The 23,904-nt window shown below is 48.8% G+C and overlaps 1 protein-coding gene across 1 annotated transcript in view; it reads right to left on the reverse strand.

The window, feature by feature from the left end:
- LOC131564289 (fer-1-like protein 4) overlaps positions 1-18,565 on the reverse strand; it is a 37,762-nt gene extending 19,197 nt beyond the window's left edge. Inside the window, 23 exon segments of the mRNA XM_058814660.1 lie at positions 192-369; positions 608-760; positions 1,873-1,989; positions 3,293-3,380; positions 3,954-4,054; positions 4,672-4,792; positions 5,522-5,720; positions 6,468-6,576; positions 6,917-7,281; positions 7,489-7,675; positions 8,445-8,628; positions 8,846-9,005; positions 9,282-9,366; positions 10,377-10,439; positions 10,558-10,689; positions 11,889-11,949; positions 12,220-12,384; positions 12,491-12,532; positions 13,136-13,227; positions 15,789-15,888; positions 17,236-17,324; positions 18,334-18,389; positions 18,487-18,565. Coding sequence (XP_058670643.1) covers positions 192-369; positions 608-760; positions 1,873-1,989; positions 3,293-3,380; positions 3,954-4,054; positions 4,672-4,792; positions 5,522-5,720; positions 6,468-6,576; positions 6,917-7,281; positions 7,489-7,675; positions 8,445-8,628; positions 8,846-9,005; positions 9,282-9,366; positions 10,377-10,439; positions 10,558-10,689; positions 11,889-11,949; positions 12,220-12,384; positions 12,491-12,532; positions 13,136-13,227; positions 15,789-15,888; positions 17,236-17,324; positions 18,334-18,389; positions 18,487-18,565 — 2,926 coding nt within the window.
- Positions 18,566-23,904: the final 5,339 nt, after the last annotated feature.

Consider the following 23,904-nt stretch of genomic DNA (forward strand, 5'->3'; position numbering starts at 1 on the left):
GAGATCAAACTGGATGCACCTATCCCAGTTATGCCTTGGAGACAACCCTAGATCAGGTCCTAATTCTCACAGTGTGGCCTGAGGTGAAGGACTGTGAGGGGACAATGCACCATCACAGACACTAATCCATGGATGGGACCTCTCAACTCCCTATTCTCCTGCTTATGTGAAGAACTGGTATCTGCACTCACCATCCCTGGTGAGCCGGCTGGGAGGGCTATATGCTGAGAGCTGGGCTATCTCCTGCTCACTCTCGGAAAGGAACTCCTCAGGCAACTCTGCCAAACAGTTTTTCACATATTTGGTTACCCCAAGCCACATGTAGATTTCCAGTTTGGCAAAGATCTCACCAGTGTGTAAGCCAGGAACCTGAAAGCACAGAAGGTTTAGCAGGTTTCACATCTCAGACCAAGATGATCAGCATCAGCCTGGGAATGACCAAAGAGCACAGGAGAAAGAGCATCACATCAGCAGAGCTAAAAGGCAGTTGTGGAATGAGAGCTGTGTTTCCTTATGAACTTGAGGATTTCAGGAAGGAGGGCTGAAAGCAAGGAGAAGGAAACAGTGTGAAGCAAGCAAGAACACACTGTTTTGGTATAAACCCTACCTTCATAAAGACAGTCTGGATCTTTGCACAGTCTTTGCCTTTCTCCTCTTCAACTACTGAGTAGAGGATGTTTTGTGCAGGAATTCTGGCATATGCCACACGCCTGTTTTTGCTGAGCATCCAGATGAGTACATCAGGGAGAGTGCACTGGGGCTGGAGGGAGGGAAGGGAGGAACATCACAGCAGAAGAATAGCATGTGTCATCCTCCCTCCATTGACATGGTGAAAGCTTCATCTCCCCACAGGACGGACTGCTGAGCAATGGTGATTTAGAGATCCAGAAATAAAGGACCTAACATTGGCCATGTACTTCTGAAAGTCAGCCCTGCAATATGGCTCTGGAGGTGTTGTGGTTTGACTCTGGCTGGCAACTCAGCCCCATGCAGCCTGTCACACACTGTCCCTCGGTGTGATGGGAAAAAGGATTCAAAATGTAAAATTGAAAGAAGTCATGGATTGAGATAAAAACAGTTTTATAGGGAAAGAAAAAACTTCACACACAAGCAAAGCAAACAAAAGAATTCATTCCCCTCTTCCTGTGGACAGGCAGATCTTCAACCATCCCCAGAACACCAGAGCTCCATCACAGAAATGATGACTTGGGAAGAAAAACATCATCACTACAATTGTACATCACTCTACCCTCACATAGCTAAAGACGTGAAAATTATTTGACTTTACTTGGTGAAAGACTTCTCCAAACTTCAACAGCATCTGTCCACCTAATGTCAACAAACATGGCGTTCTGGTTGACACTACAGCACAACACGCCGATTTTTTCAGTTACTTAAAATGAAAAAGTGAAACTCTGAATGTGAAGAGTCTCTGCTATGGATGAGAATTTTACTCCAATACAAGTTTGAATCTGCAGAAAGTATCAAGGGTAAGACCCTGGTGGAAGTGCAGGCAGCACAAGCAAGGCTGTTTTCCAAGGCAAAATTGTCTGCTGCAGACAAGGCCTTGGGCTGGTGGGGCAGAGAGGCCCAGGAGGCCTGGAGCTGGCCCTGCTCTGCCTCCTACCCACTACAAAGTTGCTTGGACCCCTGCCCCGCCACCAACAGCCCTGCAAAGCTGCCAGGCCTCATCCCTCATTAGAGCTATCACAGGAAACATGGTAACTTCCAGTAGCTGGAACTTGGAATTTTACATAGCAGCAGAGGAAAAGCTTCAGCTCAGACTGGTGAGAGCCCGAGCAGCCAGCTCAGTATCCTCTCCTTGCCTAACCTCTCCAGCTCAGAGCAGGGGTTCCCTCGTAGCCACTGTACCTCTTTAGCCATGGAACGTATCTTTGCCAGGATCCTCCTTGTCTCCTTAACCTTCTCCTTGACATTATCTCAGGTCAGGTGCCGCCTCACACGGAGCCCCTGCTTTGCACACAGGATCTGAACACAAAGCACAGTTGTTACACAACCAGCCATGCCCCACTGCCACCCCACATGGGGGGTCTGCAGGGAGCCTATTGTGCTGACCAAGTCCATCTTGCCCCATTGCGCCCTGATGTCCACCATGGCCCACTGCCCAGTTGCTGAGAGCAAACCTCCATGAACCTGTCACAAGCCATTTAACAAAGGATGCCATGAACTGGAGACTACAGTAACTCATCAGCCTGGCCAATATAATCTGGTAACAGAAGTCCATAAGCTTTAAAATCATTTGGGGCAGAAAGTTGTCTAAGGAATAAACATTCCAGAAGCTGGTGTTCTAAGGCTCCAGATAGTGCCTGCAGGAGATCTTGGCCAAGGAGCAACTTGGGGCCACAGTAGTGTGGGATTATGAAGATGTAGTAAACTGCAACACAGGGCTTGGCTTTCACCATTATTAGTACATATCGGAGATAGTGTACACATCTGAAAAGAAACTTTGGGATGAATCAAAACTAATAATGAAATCCAGAAGAAATTCAGGGTGTACACCCACTATGGAGTGGCAAGGCCAGAAAACTCATCTCTTAGGTGGGTTCTCTCTTACAGAGTCTCTCAGACTTTGAAGAGTACCTCCACCATAGCTCAGGTGATGACCCGCAAGGAAGCAGAGAGAAGGGAACTGGGATCCAGATATGCCTAAATTTTATTTCCTGCTGCTGTCACTGCATTTTGGTCAGCTTTTCAAAGCTTTGTAGTCTGACAGGGGCTATGACTCTACAGCTGTGCTGTGATGAAGGGTATGTAATTGTGCTCTCATTCATCTAGCTAGTCTTGTGTGCCGGGTGATAAGTGCCCAAGTGTTGCCCTTTCTAAGGACAGACAGATGAATGGCTGTTGTAGACCTGCTGGATATGTTCTCAGCCAAGGGGCTGAGTTTTCAGGAGTAGCGGATCTCAGTGAGCCACCACAAAACTGCCTGCAGGAATATGGTGCACCAAAAGGCCTCCAGCAACCTACTGGGCAGCAATATGCACGTGCTCAACTACATATGCCCCAGTGGAGATGAAGAAAGGTATCAGGTCACAGCATCTGCACAGAAAAAGGGGCAGCCATGGCCAGACTCTCTCTCTTTTCCCTGTGCCGGAAATTGTATTGCTCTGAGCAGAACTGGGAGATGGTGTAGTAAAAGCCCATGACTGATACAGTGAGTTTTAGCTCCAGGTTTTCTTCTTAGCATCAGTTCCTGCTGATCCTCCAGAAGTTTCCCCAGAGCAGGGATTGCACAGGCTCCCACCAACCACCACCAAACCCCATGACTTACAATGTTGCGCATCAGGTATTTTGTCCGACATCTGTCCAGGTTATTTGGATGAGCCATTGTTTTTCTCTCTGTGCTGAGTGAATATTGCCTGCAATAAGAAAAGCAGCACAGACTCTGTATCCTCTGCACCCAGCATGTTGAGCACAGCTCACAGCAGGGACACAAGCTCCAAATCCCTGGTACCAATCCAGATGTGTCAGGTGGCTCCATTTCTACAATGCCTTCTCTTCTGCAAGCTTGTCAGTTCAGAAGGTACGCTGGGGATTCTCAGTACCTGAGGCTCCCTTTCTACTGTAGCACTGCAGACTGAAGTGCATAACAGCCCCCACAGGATAGTCATGGGGATTGAAACAGTGAGTGATCTTTTGACTGTGTGATTGAATATAGTGAAGGAAATATCCTTCACATTTAGGAAAGACATGAGAGCCCAGGAGCACTGAAGCTCTCATTTATGACCCCTCTGATTCTTAGAACAGGACTGGAGTCTCCTCTCCAAGCTTGAAGAGCTACAGAGAAGGTCCTTTTCCCAAGTCATCCTCATTTTCTTTTGCACATCCACCTCAAAAGGAGAAGAGAGAAGGCTGCACACAGCTGAGGCAGAACATTATATGACCTCCTAATCTGAAAACAAGAATCTTCAGGACATCAGGGACATGCTAACCTGCATCCACCTACAAATTCCTCCAGCACTTCTCTGAGCCGCTCTTCTGCTTTAGCTTTTGGTCTTCTCAAGAGCTTCTCCACGTCATCCAACCCCTGCTCCTGCAGCGAAATTGCAATATTCACAAAGCTTGCACCTGGCTGAGGGGTCAGAGTAAAACCTTGCAAGGATGCATTTGTCACAAATGGCTTATGCCTTTCTGCAGAGCTGGGATTCATGAGCTGCAGATCAGCACTATGCTGCCTGGGATTCTCCAGAGCCTGAGGATAACCTTAGCATTTGTTGTTACAACACCTTGTGTCTCAGTCCTCAAGCAGCCACTAACATACATTGTGGCAAGCTCTACTTTCATATTTTCAAGCCAAAAGGGAAAGGCAAGGTCCTGGGGAGAGACTGCATCCCCTTCACGACAATCTGAGAGTCTGCTTGCCCAATCATCTGCCCAGGGCTCACACAGCTCAGGACTGGCAGCAGAGGAACTTGTCACAGACATCATATCACATCACTCACTCCTCCAGGAACCACCACTAGGCAGTTGCACAGCATGAGTCCATGTGGCCTACCCAATCGTGTCTAAAGGGCAGGTGGGACTAAGCCCTGTGAGAGACATGGACTTGCGTGGGGGGTGAGGACAGCAAACATCTCGCACAGCAACTGCACATGCAACAAAGCACACCAGGAAGGAGGATGACACAGACAAAAACTCTGAAAATGCTACCAGACGCTCTGCCAGTTTGACAATCCGGTTTGAAATGCAGAGTCTCCAGGTGTGATCCTCCCAGTAGCTCCATACGTACACGCAGGGTTTTTCATGTGTCATGGGCAGGCAGCTGTATGACCTAAGGACAGCAGGCATAGGCGGTTATGGCTACTGCTACAGAAAGCATATGCCATATCATAACACATGCACTTGCACATCCAGCAAGGGAGCAGAGGCTGAACTCTGTCTCCCTCATAGGGAATTAATTGTCTGTTTTGGGCTCTGCACCATGGACATGGGTGCAAGCTGCTGGATCTGCCCTTTGCCATCCCAAACTAGCACACAGGGTTTCTAGTAGAGACAGCAACACATGCTTAGACAAATGAGGCTGACAGGAGCATGGGAAGTTGCCAAGATTTCTCACTGCTATGGGACTAAGTAGTAGCAGGCACAGGCTGCACAACACAAAGACTAAGACATTGCCAGGCCTATGGGACAAACTAGGCAATATTCCCAGAACAAACATCAGAAGAGCTTCTGTATGTGTCTTGTCTGCTCAACATAGGATAGCATATGCCAAGAGTACTCCTCTCCTTCCTCACTGGGATGGCTGTTTTTGACAGGTCTCAGTTTCCTTGGGACCCCATCCTTGGCCATCTGCAAACATCAAGTAGACACCATAGGGCTCGTAGAGCTAGTGGGAAATCCCAGCCAGCTAGGCCATGGCAAGCTGCAGGATTGCAAGGAAGAGAAACCTATGATGCATTAGATGTTATTAGAGCAGACCTCTAATAACATCTGGAACAACCAATGTGGGAAGCTGTAACAGCTCCAAGAAAGGTGGAATAGAAAGATATAGAAGACTTACTTGTCATATTCCATGGGCTCTGGTCTCTGACTCTTTGTAACTGATTTGTTCATTGCTGCTAAAGCTGGAGTCAGCATTTCAGCATCCAGCTCACCATCTGAACCAGCATCCAGTAAAGGCTGCCTTTCCTCTTTCACTTCTCCCTTTTCCACTTTTTGCCATCCTTTGGTCACAACCTCTTCACATTTGCCGTAGTTTCCTTGAAGGTGAGCATTAAATTATAAACTGGTAAGTGGGATCACTCAGGTGTTTTTAGAAAAGACATTTTCTAGCTGGCTATACCAGACTCTTGGCAGGAAGACTGCCACAGAGGCATTTACTTCTTTGGGAACTAGTAGTTGTGTCCAACCATTGGCACATCACATGGACAACCAGGAGGTCCGAGAGGGAGCTGTGCAATTGCAAGGAGGTCCTTGTGTATGCCTTCTTTAGTTCTATCAGCTCCACCAAGTGTCTGCGGACTACCATCTACATCCCTACACTGGGACCAGCATCAGCTCCTCAAGTACTATCTCAGCATCAAGCATCTTCACCCGTCCAGCTTAGCAGGTGAGGGCTTTGACCCACTCTCAGACCATTGTTTCCCCATCACTTGTTGTCATATCCCCTCAGTGCCACATGGCCAACCCCAGTATCCCAGCTTTCCCTCCTTTTTTTCCCTTTCTTGCTACCAAATTCTTCTACTTCTTTGTACTCCTACTTACTAGAAGAGTTTCCTCAAACTTTCCCAAAACAGGTATTTCCACAAATGGTGTGAATCTCCAGTCCCATAGAAGACATTCAGGGTTTTAGTAAAGCACTGTGCACACTCCCTGGACTCATTCCTCATCTTTCCCAACTTCCTGAGCTGACTTGACAGGGCAGTATGAAGAACTGACTTTCCTGTCAGAGGGAGATTCACACTGTTCCCATAGTTTCTGGACGTGGGGCCCTGGGGAATACACACCTATAGAGACTTCAAAGTTGACAGGTTTCAAGCTGAGAGAGGAGTCCATCATAGTTGCTTCAAAGAAGGCAGCAAACAGAAGGAATTCATCCTTTCTCCCCAACACATTCTGAGCAAGGAGACAGAAATCAGCTTGAGACCCTTGTGTGCCAAAGCACTGCCTGAGCACCAGGGCATAACTGATGTCTGCCAACCCTTCCACAGGACCTCAGCAGGATGCTGCTGAGATTACCACTGGTCTGCCAGAAGCAGGATAGGATTTCTTGGAAATCCTGAGGTGTTGGTGCAGAGCCATGGATTGGCTGATGCTTGTGTGAAGCCACTGAGCAGGTTGTAGGCTAAGGGATGGCTACTGCATCAACACAGCTGCCTCCCACCTTGCCTCTTTCCCTTCACAGATGTGCATGCCAAAGACTGGCATGGATCAGCCATGTCAGCACAGAACTCACCTCAGGGAGTGGATGAAGCTCTTCCACTTCCACAGTGACCTCCCTGGGCTGCTCAGCCTCCTGAGAGCTCCCAGCCTCCCCCTCTCCCTGCAGCTGGCTCAGTTCTTTTGTTTTCTCCTTGGATTTTTTACTTTTCTTCTTCAGCTTCATTTTTCTCAGGGCGCCTCTCATCCGGTACCCAAGCTTCCTCTCTGCTGCACTGGGGCTGCTGAAGATCTCCACTGTGATGGCCATGAGGATGCGCCCACGGTAGAAGATGCCCTCACCCATGCCTTCATTGAGGTCTTTGTGGACATCCCGCAGAGTTGAGTTCTGGGGGGAGCCATACAGGTTCACCCAGGCTGGGCCAAATGTGGGGTTAAAGCCTGCAGAGACAGAGACAGGGTTTCATTATGCTCCAAGGTGCTGCTGCAGAAGGACCTCCCCAAAAAGGACTGCCCAGGACACCAGAGTGTCAGCGTGCTTCAGCCACTTTTGCTCCCAGCCCCAGGACACCAGCATGCCAAGCAGAAAGTGCATGGCACACGGCTGCCCAAGACATCCTGCCCCAAGGCAGCCATGCCAAGCCTCACCATTCCTGTCAGGGTCTGAGATCTCCTGCAGGTCAATGTAGTGTGTAGCAATGGCCACATCACCGACATTGGCATCATCCAGCACCTGGACTTTTATCTTCCTGGACAGAGGTGGGAACATCTCAATGAAACTGATCTGCTCGTTCCACTCAGGCTCAGTGGTGCTGGTGTCTATTGACGTTTCCCCCTGGGAAGAGGAAGGTGTGAAAGTGTCACCGTCCCAACTGGTGCCCAGAGAAAGGGATGCCTCAAAGCTTGGCTTGGAATGGCATGCACTCTTGTACCACCTGCAGACAGTGACAGGCAGGCTCTGGATGTGACAGTGTCCCTGCTCCTATCCCCATTCCTGCAATTCCTCTCTGTTTCATTAATGGGGCCTGTCCCAAGGCCCTGGCATGACCTACACAATCAAGGGAATGCAAACGAGCAGCAGACTCATAGGTATCTAAGGGCTGCCTGGAGCACTCCAGGCCCACAAGACTGCCAATCAGGGATTGATTCTCATATTAATGGATATAATGGGATCAAAAAGCCTGACCTTATGTGCAAAAACTGGGTCATTATCTCAGTAAAGTCTCTCAAGGGTCTCAGGCTGAGCCCAGCTTGACACAGAAAAAGGACTTCTGCTCCAGGATTTATCCCTGTATTTAAGGATATGAATATCTGCCTGCAAAGCCAGTAGCTCAGCCAGTAGCTGTGCTCAGGGCTGAGGATGTCCTATAAGCAGCACTCTGTAGAGACAAAAGCAGAGAACAGCCTTCTCATTCAGACATTGCACAGCCATGGCCACACAGCTCAGACCACTGCTAAAGGCAGCAACACTTGAGCTCTCCCAGCCTATTTTCAGTGGGATTGCTGTGCCGCATGGAGGCTCCTGGCACCATGAGCCCACCACGTACTGCCACACAGCCAAGGGAGAATCAGCCTGTCCCAACACAGCTTCCCCTCAGACTCACCTGCTGCCCACAGAATGAGACCTGCACATATGGGTCAATAAAGACTTTTCTCTCCCCTATGATCTTGGAGATACCACTCATAATGCCTGCTCTCATGCTGGGCAGGCCCTCAGCACGATAGAGTTTGATGCAGACCCTGGCCCAAGGTCTCTCTGCAGGGACTCTCTCAGACAGCAGCAGATTCCTGAAAGACAAATTAATGTTCTGCCCCTCTCCTGGAGTCCACAGAACACAATGATGGGAAATTCACTGACTTGCAGGAAGATTGGATCCTGCCTCACCACAGGTCTTTTTCACTGGGTCTTTACCCATCAGAAGAGGGGAAAATGGGGAAAAAAAGGTTGTGTGAAGAGAGACATGGCAGTGTTCCTCAGGGCCATGCAAGATCCCACTGCACCTACCTTTCAATGTCCTCATCCTGGTTCCTGGAATAGGTGGGAAGGGAGCCCGCAATATCCCCGCGTGCAGAGACAGAGATGTTGCACTTCACAAAGCCTTTCACGCCTGCCTGGGTGTCCATGGTGTCACTGATAACTGCCCACTTCTGGAAAAACCTGTGATCTGAGAGGGAAGAGGAGGAGTTTCCTAGGGAGCAGCTAGGTTACCATTTCACATCCAGCTCTGTCTGCACAGACTGCTCTGGCCCTGACCCTGCCTCTGAAGGTGCAGAAGGTGTCACCTGCCTTCCGACAGCTGGGTGGAGAAGCAAGCTCAGATCTTCATGCAAACTAAGTGCTTTAAAACCAGGGCCTTGACCAGACCCATCAGAGCATGAAGGAAACACCAGTTTCACACAGAGCCAGGATCAGACACAGGTATGTGGTGCAGTTCTCATACCTGGCTGGCTGTACACTGTCTCAACATCCATCTTGAACGTTCCTATGCAAGTTCCCAGAAATGGTATCTTCTTTGAGTGAAAAACCTGCAGACAGCACAAGTTCCCCTGAGCACCATGAGGTGTGGACAGCCAGGTGATACATCCAGATATCTCCGAGGAACACAGGACTGCCAAGAGGTGTTCCAAAGCACAGCTGAGGCAGTGGTTGCAAGCTCTTCATGCAGATTGACTCATCTGTGTTAGCTGTAGGACCAACCCTTTCCTACCCAACCACTCCCACAAAGCCCACCAGCCCATAGCCCACAGTCAAACCTAGACCGAGGCAGTCATGTGCAAACAATTCAACTTCTGCAGTCCCAGGTAAGCCACAGCCCAGCAATGGAGATAGGACAGATCTGTTTTCCCACAGGAAGTCCTTGTGTCCGTATCCTGCTGGGTTAGGGCAGAGCCATGACCCCACCAGGCCAGCATCTCTCCCAAAACCCAAGTCTTGCTCAGTTCTTGCTGAACACTCGGCAGCAAAAGAGACACACAGCTTTTCACAAGGAAAGTATTGAAGGCCACTTGGCAAAGGGCGTGCTGGCTGGGTTTAGCTATCTTCAGAATATCCCTGTGCCTTGGGAAAATCTTTGTGCTTTGTGCCAAGGGATTTTCAAACTCTCTGCCTGCTTGGGCTTTTCTACAGCACAAATAATTTCTGAGCTCCCCTCACATCTGTCACTTATCTTCAGGACCTGCAGGATGAGACTCCAGGGTAAGGGGGCAGTAGGGGATTGCTGCCAAATAGCAGGGCAACAAGGGAAAAAGGCAAGAAAGTGCCCCAGAGGCCCCACTGCAGTCACAGGGTGACGAAAAACCCTTACCTGGAGGAGTTGGGAAGGCAACACTGCCCAGCACTGGCTCAGAGCAAGACTAGGTCTCTGCCCCAGTGTAGCCACAGGAAGGCCCTGTGGCTCTCTGTGGGCAGGTGATTCCAGCTGGAACACCTTGATGGCATTGGTAGCTTTGCTTTGCCCATTGCACCCAGTGTCTACACACAGAAGCATCAGGCTGTACCACTAGCCAGTGAAAGATGAAGAGGAAGACATACATACCGAGATCTCTATGAGTCTGTGCAATAAAATGTCCCTTGGCTCATAGAAGTCAAACAAAAAATACTGGAAGAGAAGAGCAAGACAGCTTAGCCCCAGGCTTCCAGGCATCCCTTGCAAGGATGGTCCCAGGCACTCGGGACATTGGTGGGGCAAGGACAGAGCCTCTGTCCATGTCACATACCTCGTTGTAGAAGGGGCAGTTTGTTGACTTCTGTGTTGCCGTATGCCTCTTTTCTTCTCCCACCTTGACTACAACAAAGGGATTGATGTTCACCCCCACCAACTTCTGTGCTTCAATTACATTAATCCCAACCTGAGAAAATATGGGAGAAAACCAGCACTCTCCTTGTCTGAATCAGCACTCTCCTTGTTTACACCTCCATCCTGAGATTGTTTCAAGAATACCAGTATGCACATGTACAGGGCAGTCTCAATTCAGAGCCGGATGCCTAGGGCAGGCAAAAGCATACCTGCTGAAATCTACTACAGCCAGGAAAGACCAAAGTAGTATTTGAGATACTTGTTTCTTTCAGACAAGCAAGGAAATAAAGTGTAAGAGCCCCAGTACTTTTGACAAGAGCTGACCTTCCCAGCAGCACCTGTACCCTCAGTTTCTGATCCCAAGTGTCTGAAAACCCACTGCTCCCACATGGGAGGGTCCACAGAGCATCTTGGAGAAGATGCTTTTTGTATCTTCTGTTAATACTCCTCTTTGAATCCTACTGATATGGGCACCATTGGAGAGACTGGAATGTGGCTGCTTCAGATTTACTTACATTTACTGCAACTGCTTACGAGTCTAAGATATAAAAGAAATGTTCTCACATTTGCTCTTAGTACAAGCAAATAGACCATAGTTAAGGTACAGAATGATTGCTTCAAGAGAATGATGTCAGTAAATTCAATCATCACAAAAACTTCCTGCTTGTTTGATCGGACAAAATGTGAGTCCATGTTTACTTAGAACCAGAGGAAGATTTATATCTATAGCCATGCTGGGCGACTTGCCCTGAAATCAATTTAGCCAGATATGAGATAATCAGCCAGAGCCACTGCTTCCTAACAGCCTTATGGCATGTCCAAGCAAGCCCCCACACAGCCCTCTGGCCCTGGTCATGTCCCACAGCTGTCCCTAAGGAAGACAGACAAGACCCTGGCAGAAAGCTGGCAGGCACCAGCCCTGCCTGGATACTCTCTGAAGCTCTGCTCAGGCAGTGTTTTGCAATGGCACATGTAGCTGATTCCCTTCTCCTGTTTATCCATAGCTAACTACATGGGCTTACTGATACTGTGGCCAGCACTCATGGATGCAGTTCATTCTGCATGCCGTACATGGATGCAGGGAATCTTACATCTTGCCCAGGGAAGTCACACTAAGCATGATGGTCTTCATGCTAGAGGCCTTGACAAAGTATGTGTCAATTGGAGAAGCCCAGGCCTCCAGCAAGGCAGAAAGGGACTGGCTGCAGGGCTGGAGGCAGCTATGGGGACATGCACCCAGTGCTGCAGTACCTGGAAACTCTGCGGCGTTGGGATGGCAAAGAGGTCCCGTGCAGAGCAGAGTCTGGAGTGGCTACACAGAAAAAAAAGCCCAGGTGAGCAGGTGTCCTTGTCAACATGAACCCTGAGTAAGTCCCCACCAAGGGAAGCAACAGAAAATAATGGCTCATTGCCTTGGGAATGACCAAATCCCCAACACACCCTATCTAGGGCCTTCAGAGATGGAAGTTTTCTGACATTTTGCCAAAGCAGATTGTCATGAGCTGCAGGAATTCCTCAGGATATGGCACTTTCTACACCAGGACCCAAGCAAGGGCAAGAAAGAAGACCATGCTGTGGATACCTCTTCACAGGGCTGAAGATTATGCCCGAGGCCTCAATCACAGATGTATCATAGAAATCTTCCTCCTCTTCCTCTTCTTCATCAGTCTCCAGACCTTTTGCCAACTTCCTGCCTAGTGCAACAGCCTTCTTGTCCAGTTCCTTCGCTCTCAGCCACTGGGCAGTCCTGCAAGCCCCACAGCATGCCACGAGCCATACATCAGCCCTCACAAGTGGGCTGTTCACTGCCCTCCATCCAGGAGGGTGAGCCAAGACATTCAAGGGCTACTTACTCCAGCTGCTCAAATCCAGGATTGTGGATGATTAACTCCGAACTGTAAAAAACAAAAGATGCTTTTCTGTAAAGACCAGTGTGCCACGGCTGTTTTCGGATTCATTTAATGAACAGTGCCCCAGCCACTCTCCTGTTTATTTTTTGGCAGGGACACCAGCAATTTTTTCCTAAGCTTATCCACTGTCCGCCTCATGTGTCTGCTGTTTTCTCTCTAGTTCCACAAGTGACACTCTGCAGGCCCTGCTACTCCCTGTCATCGTGTTTGCCCAGAAACCTACAACTCCCCTGGCTTTGGGCATTACCAGCATGCATGGTGCATGGAATTGCTGGAGGCCAAAACCATGCTCTCTGCAACTTTGCAACCACAAGCCAGGAGGGCTGCAGAAATGCTCTCAAGTCTCTCCTAGGGAGTCCCAGGACTCCCAGCACCTACAGTGGATCATTGCAGTCAAAGGCTCGTTGTGATAACAAGGAATCTCTCTATCCTAGAGTCCTGCTCCCTTATTGCTGCTGTGGAGTTGAGATGCATCAGCCTGGCCAGAAGTGGAGAGTAAATGAGGCTGGATTGCATCCCAAAGGCTGCCACTGACAAAGGCAGCTGTACAGACTACCTGGAAATTTGCTCTTCCTAGGATTTCCATACCTGTCTTTTATAAGATAGACAAAATCCTCTTCAACCCAGCTCCCCGCTGAGCTATTTGGAGGCTGGTAGCGCAAATCCAACTCAATGTAGATCTACAAAGCAGAAAGTGAAAGGGCCTGAGAGCTTGGTAGCCACAAAACAAAGGCAAAAATGTCACAAAAAAGAGAAAGTGGGACATGGAAGAAAAAAAGAGGTGAGAAGCATATTTATACCAGACTCCCATTGTCTGCCTCCACCAATAGGCTAGACATAACAAAACTCCCTCCTCCACAGCTTCTTAAACTCCATATTTCATTGAATAAAAGCTGGCTCAACTTTACAAATCTCCCATAAAGAGGCCCAGAGAATAGCCTCGAGGCATTTTTGACAAGGGAACTGGGGAAAGCCCTGCACAATAACATGCAGGGATTTGGAGCAGTCTCTCTGGAGGAAGCACAAGACAGCTGGCAGAGGATCCTAGCAAGCTAGGAATCCCTAGCTTGGATTAAAATGCTGGAGAAGCCACCAACACATCAAGAGCCTGCATTACAAGAGACAAGGAAGGACAGCCAGAGACGCACAAAGCACGCTGGGTATTGGCACAGTCAACACAGGTCTAACACCCTTGGTCTGCAGGTGGCCAGCCTGATCTCAAACCAACACATACACAAATGATTTCCCAGCAGAGGCCAAAAACACTAGCGTGGAGGAGATCACTCCTTAGTAGGCTGAAGGGGATGTACTCTGGGTTCAAAGCTGTGGTGGTTTGACCAGGAAGAAGTAGGAATTCTGGGATGTTGTGGTCAAACCAATGGGTGCTTGGATTTTGATATTGGCACCTGGTGTAGCCAGTGGGTTTTTGGACACACCTCCGAGAACACCCAGGGGTTAAAAGCAGAGCTTCGGCCCTGGGAGGCTCTCTTGGGACTTCGAGGGATGGAGGTCGGATCTCCCTTCCCCCGTCCAGCCACTGCTGCTGCTGGGCGGGGGAGGGGCAGCCATGTGGTAGGCCTGGGCCTGGACAGAGATGGGAGGTGAGGAGGCCCTGGAGGATGGAAGGGTGGAGAGCCCCAAGAGACATCGGGCAGCCATTCCCCCCCCCCCCCGCCCCTTGGAGACAGAGAGAGAGAGAGAGAGAGAGAGTGCAGCCTGTGTCGTTATCTTGAAACTCAGTAAACATGTGCTGGCAGCAGGCAGCCTGGCTGAGGAGATGGGGGGGGGGGGGGGGTGCAAGAAAATAGCACAGGCAAACAAGCCTGCTGATGTGGGAAGTAGAAAAAAGTCTCAGAATTTTCCACTGCAAGAAAACTGAATAACAACTTCTAGCTTAAACTGTAATGAAGTAACTTTTAGTGATTGGAGAATTGTAACATGAATATGGTAATTATTGTAGTTATGATAGGCTATAGATAATAGTTACGGTATAGATTGGTTCTGCTGTATTAAGATGCTCAGCAAAGAAGAGTATATAATGCAATGTAACCAAAACCAAAGGGTCTCCAGGCCTGCCTGCAGCTGGAACTGACAGCTGTAGGCACAGGCACTGTTGCCCACGACCCTGGACTGCTGTAACCTCTTGGATGGAATAAACTGCATTTTGGAGACCCACCTTGAGTCACACATCTCTCATTTAGGCTCTTACACGTGTTGCTGTTAGCACAAGGGAAGAGGCACCCGGGGCAAAGGGCTGGGCCACATTGTACCTCTAACCTTACACAATGGAGTCCCTCCAAACCATCACCAGCACCAAGAGGTGAGTCTAATCCCTGTCTCTTTGCTGGCATGAACATTTATCCAGTGAGCTGCATGGGCAATCATCCTGGAAATGGTCAATTTCTATCTGGACCTGCTCCAGGAGTCCAGTAACACCAGCAGCTTGTGCCTGTGCCACTCAGGCTGGTGGTCTGGTGGCCACAGAGCTTGCATACCATGTGCCACCATGTGGTTTAGTCATACTGCCAGTGTGAAGAGCAAGCAGAGAGCACCTTGCAGGACCACTGCCTCCGCCTCTGCTCTTCCTGCCTGCCAGCTGCCCTGGCACAGGTGTGGCAGTCTGGAACCCACTGAGCTGTGTCTGCACGCCCAGCTGGCGGGAAACAGCTCATTTTAGGGTGGTGTTCATCTTCTACAAGTGCAAAGGACTAACTGAGCCCCAGTGCTGGGGTGGAGGAGAGCAGGACTCGCAGAGCAGAGGGGCAGTCAGGTGTCAGTGACACTCATGCTGTCCCAGACACTCATTAAGTCATCCAGTTAATGCTAGTGTTTAACCCAAAAGCTTGCTGGGGGTTCCAAGGCACGCTACCACCTTCCACCTCACTCCATCACTGCAGCAGCCCATACACATGCACTTCATGGTGCATGAAGCAGAGAAGATGCCACTTCCTACATCCATTTCCCAGAGTTGAGAAGGTTTTACGAAGCCTCCCTCTGTTCATTCAGGCCCTTGACAGTTCTCCAGGAGCCCAAGCCCAACCCATGCATTTGTAGATGCTCCAAGAAACCTCTTGGTGAATGTGAAGTGTCTGTGCAGAGATGGCATAAATGCCACAGTGCTTCCAGCTCAAACAGCATTTTGGATTCCCCCTCAGTCCCCAATCCACCTGGAGAGTACCACGCGAAGTTTCCCAAAAAGTCTTACTGACTGCTGATAGCAGGCTGTCCTTGGAGAACTTACATCAGTGACTCTGTTGCTCTTGTCCACAAGGGACTCACGCAGGATTAGTCTTCCAGATGTCATCAGGTGCTGAAGGCTGAGGACAAGGGTACCGAGCAGCCTGGTGAAAGGAATGAGGGATTTGTCTTTACAAACTGTGGGTTTGCTGGTAGATAAAACTAGTACTGAGGGATAAAAGAAACAATGGGAAGGATTCCACTGATTGATGAATGGAATGAGAGATTTGTCTTTACAAACAGTGAGTCTGCTGATAAATAAAGTTAAATACAGAGAGATAAAAGAAGAACCATACATTCCATAGAAATTCCATAGATTGACACAAGGGAAAAAAAAGGGGGTGGGAGTATACAAATTACAAAGGAGTCATAGGTATTAGGCATTCGGGAAGTCTGTACCTCTCAAGTACGCCAGCCAATGGGGAAAAAGAGAAGGGAAATGTGGCTGGGAGATCAGGACAAAAAGGAGGCTGTATCCTCTAACAATTTGAGAGATCCCATGGAAAACACCCATGACCTCTCCCTTTATTCAAACAAAGCTACAGGACTCCTCTGTCTCCTTTTTGGACAGAAACCTATGGTGTTTGTGGATTAATTTTCCTAACACTGGAATAAAAAGAGAGACTGCAACAACACCGTACATAGCGTCAGTGCCTACATCCTGGGGAGAACTGGGACCTCCACTCTCCCACTTACAGGCCCTCTGAGCTACCCTGAAGTGTTTTCCATAGGGAGTCGGGCAGCTGAATACCTGAGACTGACCCTGCAGCAGGTCCTGCCTTTTTCCCCAGGCAGCTACTTGCAACTGAGCTGCCATTGATGGTTAAAGGTTTGTGCAGATCCAGACTCATGGAGTGCAAAGGAGATCTCCCCGTCATCTCCATTCTTGGGTTTCCCTGCAGTGTTTTACAAGTGTTGGAATAGCCACTGAGTTGACAATGTGCCTGTGCCACCTAGAAGCATTTTAAATTCTGGCTGATCTTTTCTGATCTTTTAAATTGAAATTGCTGTCTTTTTAAAGGTTAAACCATAACACAATGCATTCAGGGCTTTTCTACACCAACAGATATGTTGAATTTGGGTGCAGCATGGTCACAGTCACAACGATGTTCAGGATGACAGTAGGTCCTCAGTCTGCAGCAAGACCTGCCTTTGTAGCTGTTTTTTAGGGCCTTGTTTAACCTTTGTCCCAGCTGAAGGTCTGATCTGGATCCTTATGTAGTCCCTGTTACTGCTGGCACAGCTAAATCCTTTCCCTTATTTAACTTAATATATACAGTATTGCTGCCCCACCAGAACAACCACTCCATCCTTCCTCTATAAGTGGCATTCTGCTCATCTTCTTTCCATCAAATTTTCAATAAACATTTTCTACTGCCAGAACACAATGTAAAGACCAGTATGTCTTCTCCCCCACCTCTACAGGTCACCCCAACAATCAAAGGACCCACCTGTTACTGAAAACCTTGCTGCAGTTGTAAACCTTAATGGACAGCATTTCACCCATGACAAGCTTCCCATAGTGCGGCCAGCGAAAGAGCTGCAAACAAATGGAGCAGGAAGGGATGACAACTCATTCTCAGCCACACTTTGCCATGTCTCATGGCTGGTTGGCTCCCCTGTGAGGTGACCAAGTCCATGGATATGGTGAAAAGCAGCTGTGACGGAAAGCTACTTTCCTGCTGGCCAGGCATAGAGCCCCTCCAGCAGCACAGAACCACAAGCCAGCTGCTACAGAAGTCAGAGCAGCACCACCCTGGAAAAAGAAGGATGCTTGTGTCTGCTGGAGTTCCTGAGCTGGCAGGTTGTGGAGTGAGACAGAACATGGGAACGTACAGAGGTGCTTGGGAAGAAGTGATCATCCAGGCAGGGAGTCATCTGGCTTAGAGAAAAGCTGCACTCTGAGGCTTCAACTCACCACACATCCAAAACAGTGGCTGGGCCTCCTGCTCCCTGCCACCTTCACTGCCTTTCCCCAGGCAGCACATTGGCACTGGGACTTGAGCAAGGGACAGGTGGGAACCACCCACTGGCACAGCACAGGTGGGCTGTCACAGGCTTCAGTGGGGATGGCACTGAAGGAATGGACATGCTTCCCAGGCCACCCCATCCCTGCCCCTGCACACTCACACGTATGCACACATACATGCACTCAAACACACAAGTCGCACTCCTGTCCCACAAGGCATCAACTGCAGTGACAGTCTGGCTTTCTGAGGGCAGGGGGAGTTTTGCCTTCAGCTTTGATATGCCCAGCCTTCCAGGCAGTGTCACTCAGTTGAATTTCAGTTCCTGGAGGCTTGTACACATAGGTCACATACACAGTGTGAGGAATCCATCTGCCCCTCTGAGCAGAGAGGAAGAAGGAGACAGCAGAGAAATTCCCAGAAGATCGTCCAGTGGAAGGTGGCCCTGTCCATGGTATGGGGGTTGGAATGAGATGGTCTTCAAGATCCCTTCCAACACAAACCAATCTATGATTTTATGACCGAGACACTGACTTGTCCCATCCCAGTCCCACAAGTTCCACATGATCCCAGTTTCCTCACCTCCTTGAAGACGGCCTCTGGGCCACAGCAGACCTTTCTTGTCTTCTGGGTGAAGCCTTGAGAAGTAGAGAGGAGGCATAAGGTGCTGGCAAGGAGAAGGCAGTCCCCAGCCCTAAATCCCCAAACCCCACCCTCCCGGCCACCTGAGCCCACCTCGGAAGCTGAGATGGACCTGCCGCTCGCCATGGCCCGGCAGCTGGGAGAGCCGCCGGACACCAACACTGAGCGCCATGGAGCTGGTGGTGGGCCCTGCTGCCTCCGCTCAGCGTGCACCGCCCAAAGTGACTCAACCTCGACTCACCCAGCCGGTCCAGCCAGACTCTCCACACCCCAGTGGGCCCATGGGCTGGGCAGCCCCTGCCGAGGGACACAGGGAGGAGGGGAAGCCCTGGCTGTACTGCCTCCCTCCCTCAACCCACCCGGCTGAGCCCCCCAGAACGCACCTCTGCTGGCTAAGAGAGCCCTGGACCATGGGGACCCCCAGGGAGCACTGCAGGAAACAGCCGGGGAAGTGAAGCCATCACATGGCCATGCTTAAGCTGGTGCTTGGAAGGGCATGGGCTGCTGAATTCAGAACTGAGAGACACCATCTGTGAATACAGAGCTTGGCTCTGCTTTCAGCCTCAGCCCTGCACCGTCCCCAGCACAAAATCACAGGTCCTGCAGCTAAAACCCTCCAAAACAAATAGAGCGAGGGTGGGAAAGGGCAGCTCAGATTGTGAGGGTTGGGCTTCTCTGACATGAGGAAACAGTACATGCTCAGCAGCCTCCTGAGCAGGGACCTAAGGTGCTGCTCAGTGGAGGTAGGATGCCAGAGCACTTTGGGACAGCACACCAGCTGCCAGATATCTGCAGGGCAGAGGCAAGCATCAAAATCCACAGGCAGTGGTATGGGAGCTTCAGCTACTCCACAGGGTGCTGGCAACCTCACAAGGAGGGGTATAGGAGGGAGACCTGGTGCCAGAAGCTGGCTGTGCTCCCTGCTGCAGCCCCCAGGCCTAATCCAGCTCATCCTATCTACTCAAGAGCTGATAGAGATGCCAGAGTTCTTTCAAAGCAAAAATTCAGACCAGATTAAAGCAGTCAAACAATCATGAGCTGAGCAGATTTTGGAGGGCATTTCTTCCTCCTGAGGGTCTGCTACTCTCTCTCAGCACCCTGCACCAAACACTTCTTATTGGAAAGATGTGCTAATGTCTTTACAAAGAATGTGATGAGTGAAGGTATGGGTGTTAGCTTGAAATGGGTCTTAATGTCTCTACTAAATTTAGTTTGTTGCAGAGCCCAGACAATTTGGCTCCTGAAACAGACAAGTAGGTCTACACAAGCCCGAACTTCTGAAGTTTGCAGTAAAATGACAGGTTCAAGGGGGAATATGTGGTAGGCGATTCAGGAGGGCTGTACCTTCCTGGTACCTCAGCTAATGGGCAAAGGAAGAGGGCAATATGTGGCCAGGAGTTTAGGATAAAAGGAGGCTGTGGCCTGCAAATCCTCGAGAGAGAAAAGCGGACTCTCTCCCTTTATTGAAATAAAGTTTCAGGATTCTTCTGTCTCCTCTGCGGACACTGGCTTTTCATAGCATGATTTTCCATACACCTCCATGAACACATGCTGTACAGAGTGCTTTGCAGTAGGCCAGAGCAGCTTATTCAGCTCCACAAACACCAAAGAATGAATCATATCTGTGTAATGCCAGTTGCTTCAAAGCAGGCCCTGCAGATATTCCCTTTATTCCCCTTTTGCACAAGCACTTCCTGGACCACCTGAAAAGCAGTGCTGGGGGTGGTGGAAGCATGCTGTATGTTGTGCATGTTGGTGAAGCATGTACATGTTGGCAAAGTGTTATAAATGATCAAATCAGCCGCCAAATTTATAAGAAAATTTAACAATGATTTATTAGATCATTAACAAAAATAGAATTCCGAAAAAAAACACCACAGCCAAGGCAGCATCAACCCCGGGATTGGCGCTGGGTGAACCTGGATCCAACCAACAAAGTGTCAGCATCTCCCCAGAGGTTCACACCGACTGCTCCATGCAGCCAGCTTATATACAGTTTATTCTGCCTGGGGCAGAAATGACTTAATGTTCCTTTGTGTCTCTTCATATGTAGAACTGGGGCCATACATGTGCAGGAATAGACAAACTAAGTCCAGGTGTCTAGATGGATGTCTGAACACTTCAGAAGAGTCTGCATTCACATGTAGCAGAGTGGTGCTGGTGCTTGAGTATGGTAGATGCAACCTTCCCAGGTGCAGGTCCTTGTGAGTGGCTTAGGCATTCCAGGGAAGTCAGCAATCATGGCCCGGGAAGGTTTCATTCATACCTTAACAGACTTGATATTATCTTAACATTGTCCAGGAACTACTTGAATAAACATAAGACTGCCCCCAGCCAGGGTAGTCAAAGACATACCTTGGATTCTACAATATTTTATACACATATAGCATGAATTATCTCTACGTGAAGCATACTCCATGTTGTAGGAGGATGCAGCTTTACCACTGTCCTAGCTACAGGTGTATTCCATGCCCCTCTACTTCATTTCTGATGAACTGTTGATGATGGATCATTTGCAGGAGCTGCCCAATGCACAGCCGACCCCTCAGGCCTATGAGCTGGGTGTTAAATAAGAAGGAGAGGCAAACCCTGTGACACGGGGCAGAGTTCCTTTTTCTTCATGCCAATGACTCAGCTGTGATAACTCCCACCAAGGAAACATCAGCACAGTCACACCTAGATTGTGAGGTGAGAGCCTGAGGGGTCATCTCTGCTAATGGGCCATAAAGGACTCAATGGGACAGCAGTATGGGCAGCTGCAACACTTAAACTATCAAGGACTCTCAAAATATCCCATGACTCACACAGTGTTACCTCATGAATTCTGAAACTCTCCACCCTGAGGGAGGTACTGAGCATCCCCACCTGAACCTGAAAGGAATGAGAGGGACGTGTCTTTACAAACTGTGGACCTGTTTGTAGATAAGGCCAGATATCAATAGGTGAAAAAAACAATGGGAAGAAACATAAATTCCAGAGGAATTCCACCAGTTGACACTGTTGCTCACCCAAGCTTTGCTAACTTCTTGGACTTAAAAAAACAGAACAGAGATATAAAGAAAAGAGGGGTGGGGGCTTGGGGTTGTGGTGTGTGCGCATTGGAAGGGGGTCTGTATTAGGCCATTAGGGAAGTCTGTACTTCTCAAGTACCTCAGCCAACTGGGAAAAAGAGAGGGAAAATTGGCTGGGAAATCAGGATAAAAAGGAGGCTGCATCCTCCATCATTTTGAGAGACCTTATGGAAAATGCCCCATTGTCTCCCCCTTCATTCACAAATAAAGCCACAGGACTCCTCTGTGTCCTTTTCAGACATAAACCTCTGGCGTTGTGGATTAATTTTCCTAACAAACATGAGTGTATAAAATCTTTAGGCCTGGGAACTTCTGGCACCAGCACTTGATAGATTTAGAGGAGGACCAGAACTCCAACAGGACTGGTACCATCACCCTGACCAACAGGGTGCCAGGTTGTATTCAGTCATTGTGGGTTAAAACCACTTTTCTCTATATTATTGTATTTATCGTGATCTCTTTAATAAATTTTAACTCTGACCTGTAATCTCTCTTAAGGTTGTTGAGTGGGGTTCATTTGACACACCAGTTTACTTTCAAACCAGCATGACCATGCAACAACAAAACATGGCAAACTTGACAGCATTTGGCAAAACTTTTGTGAACCCAAGGGAGCTCATCAATTTAAAACAAACTGAAAGCTCAATATGCTGATCCCACATCCAGTCATCGGTAGAGTGGAGTGAGGAGTGCAACTTAGGAAGCTTAATGAGACATCCACACCATCAAATTATGCTGCTGCTGAGTGGATCCAGTACCTGCTCAAAGTTGGTCAGAAGAAAGCACATCCCTGTTGTAATACATGTTATGAAATAATTCATGCTTTATAGAGAGGATGTATTTTATAAGATTGTGAAATCCAAACAAGTCTCTGACCACAAGCAGCCCAAAGATAGACATCAACTTGAATTCCAAGGTTCCTGAAGGTGGCAGGAGAACAACACTCAGTTAACTTATGAATAGACATGGCCAGCGCAATGATCACCGCTATCCTGAGTGATCAGAAGATGCCCAAGGACAATCATCGCCCTGTTGATACCATCAATCAAGATAGCAGGAGTCGCCAGAAAGATACATCTGAATACGCGACTTCCAGGACATGACTAATACCGGCTATCAACCAGGAAACAGCGATTGTCCAGCTCTGCACAGTGAAAGAAACTGTCTTGAATATGCAGAGTTACAAAAGAAACTGGGATTTCTCTGTCTCAGGCATAAAAAACTGTATAAAACAGCCCTGCAAAAAGCAGCGCTCGTGAGCGGGGGTAGATCTGATGCGATAGAGGTCGGATCCAGGTTCACCCAGCGCCAATCCCAGGCTTGACACTGTCTCTTTGGCTGTTTTGAGGACCGTATTTTGGTCACAGAAAAAGGTAAATAAATTTTTTTCACATTTTTTGATAACTTGGCTTTCAATTGATCATTTATAACACTATGGAGTTTCTGAGGCTTCCTCAAGCACCTGGAGCAATCTCATGACTGCACCCACCTGAAGACAGTGCCTCATTTTTAGCAAAATTGTCCACTGTGTATTTTAGACCTCAAGGAGGGACATTAACCCAACCAGTTATACAGGCAAAAAAGGCATTATCTCCCACTGCCTGCTGGGTAATGTGGCATAGCCTGGCATGAAATGTCACTGATATTTATTACCATATGTCCAGGAAGCAAAAGGAACCCTCCCCACTGAGCTCCCACATGCAACAGCTTTTGATTTTTTTCAAAGCCCTGAGGCTGAAATACCCTTGGGGATCACAAGTATAAAGGTGCTCATTTAATCTTGGCAAGGGTAAAAAGACTTCTGGGGTGTTCCCTGTGCTCACCAGGAAGATAAATCAAGCCAGTGACAGGGGGACACAGAGAGCATGCACAACACATTGTCCTGAGGAAAATAACCTGACCTCTCCTCTAACTCAACAGCCATGCCGTGCCATCAATCTGCATTCCAGCTACAACCAGGGTGGCATGTGGCAGGAAACAGAGCTACCATCCTTCCACCAAAGTGCCCAGCAGATGTCTGCACTTCCTCTAAAACCTGAAGCCCCAAGGAGAGTAAAACACAGAAAACAGGCAAAATTCTGCCATCCTAGGTCAGTAGCTTCTAAATTTAGCTTCCCATGGCTTTTCACACAGGCCCACACCCATGTAGCTCTTCTTCCTCAGTTACAACTACAGAACTTGTCCCTTTTCTTGCTCACATTTCAGCCACTTACCTGTGGGTTAGGAGCATCTCCTTCAAATTCTGGTTTGCTCCCATAGTGGAAAGAACTTCCCCAGACCCCACTCAGACCTGCCTCTACCACTTCTTGGCCTCTTCCTCCCCAAAACAGGAAAGGTCTCTTCTACCATAAACGAGTCCTATACCTGGAGATACCTCAGCTTGCTGCAGAACAGTGACTTCACTCCTTACAGGGCAGACACAGAGGACTCACTCCCTTTT

The sequence above is a fragment of the Ammospiza caudacuta genome, chromosome 15 (genome assembly GCF_027887145.1).
Source record: "Ammospiza caudacuta isolate bAmmCau1 chromosome 15, bAmmCau1.pri, whole genome shotgun sequence".
Taxonomy (NCBI): Eukaryota; Metazoa; Chordata; class Aves; order Passeriformes; family Passerellidae; genus Ammospiza; species Ammospiza caudacuta.